The 7,807-nt window shown below is 32.5% G+C and overlaps 1 protein-coding gene across 1 annotated transcript; it reads right to left on the reverse strand.

The window, feature by feature from the left end:
* Positions 1-222: 222 nt before the first annotated feature.
* Positions 223-6,060, reverse strand: LOC107437145 (uncharacterized). The gene is made up of 2 exons (XM_016049055.4): positions 5,723-6,060; positions 223-944 (listed from the first exon to the last, which is right to left on the reverse strand). Exons 1-2 carry the CDS (start codon positions 5,922-5,924, stop codon positions 352-354), a joined length of 795 nt encoding a protein of 264 aa, XP_015904541.1. The 5' UTR covers positions 5,925-6,060; the 3' UTR covers positions 223-351.
* Positions 6,061-7,807: the final 1,747 nt, after the last annotated feature.

Here is a 7,807-nt window from a genome sequence, read left to right on the forward strand (position 1 = left end):
TAATATCTCTTATTCCATAAGTTGGATTTGACTTTTACAAGACAGAACTATTATTATGAGAGTAGACAGACTTCAGTGCTTTGAATTCACTGCATAGGAGTTGCTTAGCTTTCTTGCCTACCTGTACTTAGATACATTTGTTATAGTCTGATTTATAACAGCTTAGTTATTTATCAGCTTTGATTAATTAATTTTATTATTTAATAGCAAAAACAAATGATTAATTTTTTACATCTACAACGGATAGATGAGAAAGTGCTACTAGATATATCTATGTATCTAGCTTTATAAAAAATCATAAACATACTTAGACTGATTAATTTCATGTCTTCAAAAACTTTTTAAAAATCCCTAAACAGTAGAAATATTTTCATCATTACTACAATTTGCATTGGATGTTTCCTCTCCATATGCAGCCTCAAATAGATTTTGCATTAATTTAATTTTAAATAGCATTTTTTTCTTTGCCGATAACCTTTCAAGAGTAGGCAATAAACTTGTGAGAAAAAGATAATCTTCATTACTAGGATCAAGGTGAAAAGAGGGCTTTTCGTCAGGTGACTCTGCACAAATAGGGTTAGATAATTCACCCTTATTGTTTGTAGAAGTGTAATACACTTTACGCTTTTTCTTTTTTGGGGAGATTGCTTCAATATCTTCAATAGTAATATACGAGTTCTCAGAAAGCTCATTTTCAGCACTATTAGAAGTAGTATTTTGACTTTCGGAGTCAACTTCAAACATCGATTGAGACAGATATCCACTGTCTGATTCTGTCTCGAAGTTTACTCTAGGAAGTAATAAACTGTTGGTTCCTTTCATGAGAAATGACATTTGATCAAAATGTACCCACTTTGTAGTACTATGGCCTCCTCTTGCCATGTTCCTTATCTCCCTGTTGAATGAATCTTTTAAGAGCTTCCATCTACTTTTTACTTCAGTAACTACAGAAATGAAACAAAAAATCAGATAACAAAAAGTGGTTAAATAAAAGAAAGGATTAATTGGAAGAAAAAAGTTACTGAATCATTTATAGAACTAAAATTTTTAATAAGCCAGTTTTGAATATGGAAATAAATACAGGTAAGATGAAAATTGTTTTTGTATTTTTAGTCTGGGTTCAAAATGGAATCTTGCCCAATCCACATGACACAAGCTTTATCCGCCATCTTTAATGTACTGAAGGGAAAAAAATTGTAAATACTGCTTATGGCTTCTTTACGCAGAACATCTTGAGACGAGGAATAATGTTCCTAGTTACCGAAGCCTAAATTGCAGCTTGAGAATAAACAAGAAAATAATTTTTTCTTGCATAACATATTTTAAAGCGTTAGTAGCAAGAAGCCTTGCAGAAATTTCTCCATCAAAGTTAATGAAATACCCCTACTGGATTTTTTTAAGTTGAAAGAACTGACAATAAGCAAAAGCACCAGCCTTTCTAGAAGTAGGATCAGCAAACATATCAGTATAGACATGGAACTAGTCCAGGAGCAGATATCTTTCATCAATAGTTGCAATTGCAATCTATAATTTAGCTCCGTCTCATAAAAAGTCCTTTCATTACAAGGGAGAATGTCAAGATTTTTATCTCAACAAATTTAAGATGGTTAGTTAAAAGAGTGTCAGAGAGTGGCTATCTAGTGATAATGGATAAACTCAAGCCTTCACAGATTTCATCTACATAATCAAAAAAAGTTGATAGAGACTTTAATATTTCCAGAACAGCTTTATAATTGTTTCAGTAGCGACTATTACTTTCAAACAACTTTTCTCTGAGGACCAGTACCCCATTTATCACAGCGATCAAATAAGTGTTCGATATTGGTCTGAAGTTCCTTTATAGTAGTCCATTTTTTTTTTTGCTCCAGTAATTAAACGAAAGGCACAATTTTGTGTGATATCAAGTTTGGATAGAATCAGGGTTGGGGTTTGGGACGTCCTAAACTGGTTTTGGGCAGAACACGTGGGTTTTACTGTCTTAAACTGGGTAAAACTGTCTTAAAGTGTCCAAAACCTTGAACTTTGGTAAAAGGTAAAAATTCTATAGGTGTAACCATTGTACACATAATAATTACATGTATCAATAAATATTTGATATTTTTATACAATTTACTATAACTTATTAAAAGAAAATAATATAATATAATAGGAAAAGGTTTATAATTTTTGAAGCTCCACAACTCATTGAACAACAAAAGTGAATATCTAATCCTTTAAATATAAATATACTTTTAATACTGATAAATAATATTTTTGCATAAGGATAAATATGGCAATATTAAAAAATTATAATTTTTCTTAAAAGAAATACTAAATTTGTTCAAAAATTAACCTTTCATTTTTCACAATATTTTTTTAAAAAAAATGTTATAATTTCTGCATCACAGGATGATAAAAAAAGACATCTATTTTAAAAAAAATTGTTTTTAAATATAAATATATTAGTTTAAATTGAAAATACAAAATAACTGAAAAATGTATTAACAGTTTTGAAGGGCATAACATCAGTTTCAGTTACTGACACTGGTGATGTATCACCACTATGCTAAAAGAATTGAACATGAATGAAATAAAAGTATTCTTGAACAGTATTATAGATAAATAAACCTGTTTATGACGAACCAAGCACTTAGTCCCTAATATTTTAACCTGTATGGCAAGGTCAAACTTCAGTTATGTACTATTGAATGAAAGGACCAATCAAACTTGATTACTGATTAATCTTCCTTTGTTTAAATTGAAGAGTCAAACAATATTAATAAAACATTATACTTTTAAAAACAAATATTCTCTAATATATTTAATTATCAATATGTTATTAGTTCTATGTTTATTTTACCTCTTAAAATTGTGACATAATTCGAGTAAAAGGGTTTTGGACAGGATGGTTTAAACCAGGGTTTAAACCACTGATTAATCCATTCTGTCTTAAACCTTGCCAACCCTGGATAGAATGCTTTTAGAAGTTGTAATTAAGAGTCCAGAAACGCAGTCAAAGATGGATCTAACATAAGCTTTTGTGAGGACATCTTGAGATGCACCCCAAATAATTCCAGAAAACCTTTTTAGTAGCTTTATTTTATTTAAAGCATTCTCTTTTTGACCAGTTTAAATTAATTTGGAATCTAACATAATACGCAAGTGGTTAGATCCGTTTTAAAAAAAGGTTGGTTCGCTCAGCTCAAATTAATGAAATGCTTTTTGGTCCTCAAACTAAAAAGCTGAAAGGTAGTTTTCTCAGTATTGACCAGCATTTCGTTCTCACAGAGCTCATTCTAGGCAGGGTAAACAGGGCGCAGCACCCTGCTGCCCTTTTAGTCAAAAGAATCCACCCTGTTGCCCCTGAAGTAAATTAGTGTCCTGATGTAATACAACTCTATACCCTTTTTACCCTTTCTTTCCTCAACCCTTTATTTTTTCCCAAAACTCTACAGTGGATTTCTCAAACTTTTATTTTTAACTCTTTTTATTTAGTTTGTCATTGCTGTCAATACATAGATTTATATCAGAAAGGAAAAATAGCCAATAGCCTTGTTGCACTTGTCTTTGAAAGTTTGCAGTTACTTCCACTATCATTAAATCATAATTATTATTAATCATTTTAATTATTAAATCATAACTAAAGACACTTAAAAACATACATTTATTATTTTATTAATATATGCATGCATTTTAAATAAATTACCAAGCTAATTAGCTCATTAACTCGATACATATGTTAATTTATTAATGAAAATTAGTTATTAATATGATTGCTTTGCTACTTTTAGTAAAATAAAAAAAAATTTTTTTACTAATTGACAATGTTTTTTAATAGAATGTGTAAAGCCCTTGAAAAGAAATTATTGCCTTTTTAGAATAATAATGCCCTTTTTTTAAACTTTTGCACCCTGCCCTTTTTTCTGCCTAGAATGAGCTCTGGTTCTCATCTGCTAACTTAACAAGGTTGATTAGTGCCTTAGTTACTGAGTTTTAAATTTTTTGAATATTTGAACTTGTTAATCACATGACAAGGTTATCTGCAAAACAAAACCTGGATCCCCTTTATGCTACCAAGCTCTTCTTAAAACAACATTATGAATAAGGACTAAAAACATTTCTCTGTGGGAGGTAATTTTGTTGTCTGTCTAAAATCAGATTCAGCATTTCCATACATCTTTGGCTGCAAAAAGATTTAATTCAATTAAAAAGGCAGCCAATGACATCCAGACTTAGTAGTTTTTTCAGTAACATGTTTCTCCAAACTATCGAAAGCAGATTTAAAATCTACAACATGGCCAGCATGCTTTACTTCAAAAGAAAACTATCTTTCCCTTCTCAAGATAAATGAGTAACTTGTTTAGTGGAGCTCCGTATGCCTCTGAACAAAGCTGGCCTCTCTGAGAGATAATTATTTTTCTCCAAATAAAATTTCAGCTTATCAACCGCCATTCTTGCAAACACTTCGAAAAAGACAGAAGTGAGTGAGATAGGTCTGAAACTGTCAACTTGATGTGAGTGCCACCTAACTTTAAGCAATTGAATAACATCTGCCTATCTCCAAATGCTCAGGAAGTAGCCTTTCCATGCCATTTTTATAGAATACATTATATGTTTACAAAACAGCACTAATGCCTTTAGGGCCAAGATAAATAAAAAGTTTCAGGAAAAGCTCATTGGCACATTTACCCTGCATTAGATGATCAGACGCACTCGACAAATCAGAAAAAGAAATGGGGAAACAAAAATAGTTCATTTTTTGAATCAGACAGGTAAGAGTCAACTATAATTTACTACGGTTGATTTATCTGTGGGTAAAAATTACAGATCCTGCTATAATATTTTAAAGGCAATTGCTAACTTAATATAAATGATTCAAAAGTTATTTAAAAAATAAATTAAATTTTGAACTATCTTTTCCATCAACTTCATTTTGGTTTTATTTGATTCAATGTAAAAAAATAAAATAAAACAATATTTCACTTGTCTAGATTTAGCTTGGTATTTCAATTGCAAAGTATAATAAAAAAGTATTTTTTCACGCTATACTTCCTAATTACATAAAACTACTTAACTTCTAAGTTGATTTTGATGCTATTTAATTCAATGTAAATAAGCACAAAACATGCGCACTTGTCTATATAGTAAAGTTTAAGTTTTGCCCCTTTAAACACCTTTTCTTCATTTAGAAATTAAAAAAGGTGGCTAAAGCTCAATGCAAGGGGCCAAACTTCAGATTTTGACCTCTTGCATACCAAGGCCTTTTGAGCAACCCAATATTGTTTACCTATTTATTTATTGGCACAAGCTGTTAATTGGGAGAGAAATTATTTAACACCATTTGATAGCAAAATAAATATAATTGAAAAAATTGAATTCTCAATTGATCTGAAGACATCATTTCCACTTTTAAATCTCAAAGTACCCTTTTCCGTGATGAAGCACCTTGCTCTTTTTTATTTCTAGGAAAAACTCAGCATATTCATTGAAAATAAATAATGTCTAAAAAGAAACAATGATATATGTCCAGTTGCACAATATCGTAGACGTCATTCATATTTCATTCTAACTGCAAATAACTTCAGTTACAGATAAAACATACTTGTGTTCTGTCTTATATACAAGAAGTGAAATTAACTTCCGTAACAGAAGCTATTTCAATTTAAAATAATCAAAACAAAAACTCTGAATGGCTCCTACGAAGTTGTGTAATTGGGACACTCTAAATATGAGTTAATTTTACCAGATCGATTCAGTTCTGCAGCAACAGCTTCCCAATGTTTCACTTTTTGAAGACGATTCCCATATTCATATGACCCTTGATCCCAAAGACCTGGTCGGGAACGAAGCTCATTTATAAGTTTTTCATTGTCTATTTCTCTTCGTTCAGAGTTTAGTTTTCTACTGGCACAAATTACTTCGCTTATGTAAGGTAATGAAGACATAGCTAAAGAGTTAATTTACATTTGAGAATAAAACTTTGCCACGGCTTAGAAGAATTAAAAGTACTAAAAATTAAAACACAAAATTTGCACTCTTAATCCCGCTCCATTATTTTAAAATGTAAACAAATGTGATGACATGACAGATCGGTCACAGTTGAAGTTAAAATTTCTTGAAAATTGCGGCAAGTTCATATTCATTAAAGAGCGATTCGCACTGCATGCAAACAAATCGCATATGCGAATTCTGGGGAGAAAACAAGAATTTAATTGGCGAGTTTTTCACAGGTAAATATGTTTCACCAATCAGTTTTTCGCGTGTATCTCTGAGTACGCATATGCAAATATTTTACATGCTGTGGAAATGGTCATCAGACTATGAAGACGTTTAGCACAACTGCGTTTAAAGGGCCATACTCACTGCCTGCTATTTTTTCCGCATTGCGCATCCGCGAGCGAATGAGACCCAGATCAGTGGGAAATATTTACCGGCAAAAAACTCATCTATCAGATTTTCGTTCGCATGCGAGTCCCGCAGTGGACTGATCGTAAAGACACGGTTCCCAGAAGAATACAGAAGTCAAGTCTCAATGGCTGTGGTCAGTAACCGGGTGGGAGATCACTTTGATCAGCCACCGTAGGAGCAAAGGGTACGAGGTATAGATCCTAGTTAAACGGTTCTACCGTAAAGTGTTCGACTTCGCGTGCAAATCATCGGGCTACCAAAGCCACTGCAGAGGTTCAAAATTGCAATGGCATGTCTTCGGATCATCCTCAGGGATGTTTAATAGACCGTCGCCAATAGCCCATTGACCAGTTCTCGCATGCAGTAAGAATGGCCCTTTACTGGATGCGATTTTTTTTTCGATAAATGCAAACGAAAACCTGATTGGTTAGTTTTTCCCAGAAGTATTCTCTCTAAATGTGGAAGCTGCGCCTCCAATCAGCATCGTGAGAAAAAGAGAACCAGATTGGTGACATTTTCGTAGAAAAATATATTTCACCATTCAGATAGGTAGGTTGGTATTTTATTTCCCTTTATTATCATAATCTAAGATTATTCGAAGACATGCGATCACAATTTTGATTCTCTACAGAAGGGATGGATTCTCCACTTTGGTAGCCTGACGATCTGAGTGCGGAGCCTGAGTGACATGACAGTCAGAATGATTCTTGACTAGAAAAGTGACTAGTAATTCTAACACCAGCATCTAACGCAATCAATGGGCCAACTTATAAAAATCAATGACTACGTCGATCACCATTGCTTAGCGAAGGGATCGAGGATGTTTGGTATTGGTCCTTGTTAAACTGTTCTGCTGTAAAGTTCTCGATTTCATGTTCGACAACCACAGGAAAAGAGTAATTTTCTCTGTAGTGGGTCAAAATTATGATGGCACGTCTTCAAATTGTTCTCAAGGATGTTTCCTCGACCGTCGCCAATAACGCATAGAATAACTCTAATGAGACGTAAATAACACACTTACTACTTTTAACTAAGTAAAAAAATATGCGAAATATAATGCATTTCGTATAATAAAAAAGTGTTAAAGTTGATATACTGAGTAATGAAAAGAATTAAATTATAAAAAAGTAGTAAAACATGCCTTAAAAATGCAGGATTTTAAATTAAAATTATTATATCCTTTACTGTCGAAGTCACGTATGCGGTTTTTAGTTAATCAAATAGTGATTTCAAAGCCTGAGCTGAACTACATTACCCGATCGGAATTAATCGATCAATTATTGTAATTTTGTGGTTGTGACTGGTAACTAGTTGTTTGTACAATTCCTACTGGACAATTCGTATTCCCATCTCATCCCATCAATGATCAACCAGATATGTAGCTGATTGATCATAGATGGATTTCTAGTGGACTGGTAAG

This window comes from Parasteatoda tepidariorum, chromosome 3 (assembly GCF_982258835.1).
Source record: "Parasteatoda tepidariorum strain Cologne lab strain chromosome 3, Ptep-v5.0, whole genome shotgun sequence".
Classification (NCBI taxonomy): Eukaryota; Metazoa; Arthropoda; class Arachnida; order Araneae; family Theridiidae; genus Parasteatoda; species Parasteatoda tepidariorum.

Bases quoted from the DNA above. Each gene is read 5' to 3' on its own strand.
- LOC107437145 (XM_016049055.4), bottom strand. From the start codon at position 5,924: ATGTCTTCATTACCTTACATAAGCGAAGTAATTTGTGCCAGTAGAAAA. The intron at 945-5,722 runs GTAAAATTAACT...TCATTTCTGTAG, and splicing joins TGCAGAACTGAATCGATCTG to TTACTGAAGTAAAAAGTAGA.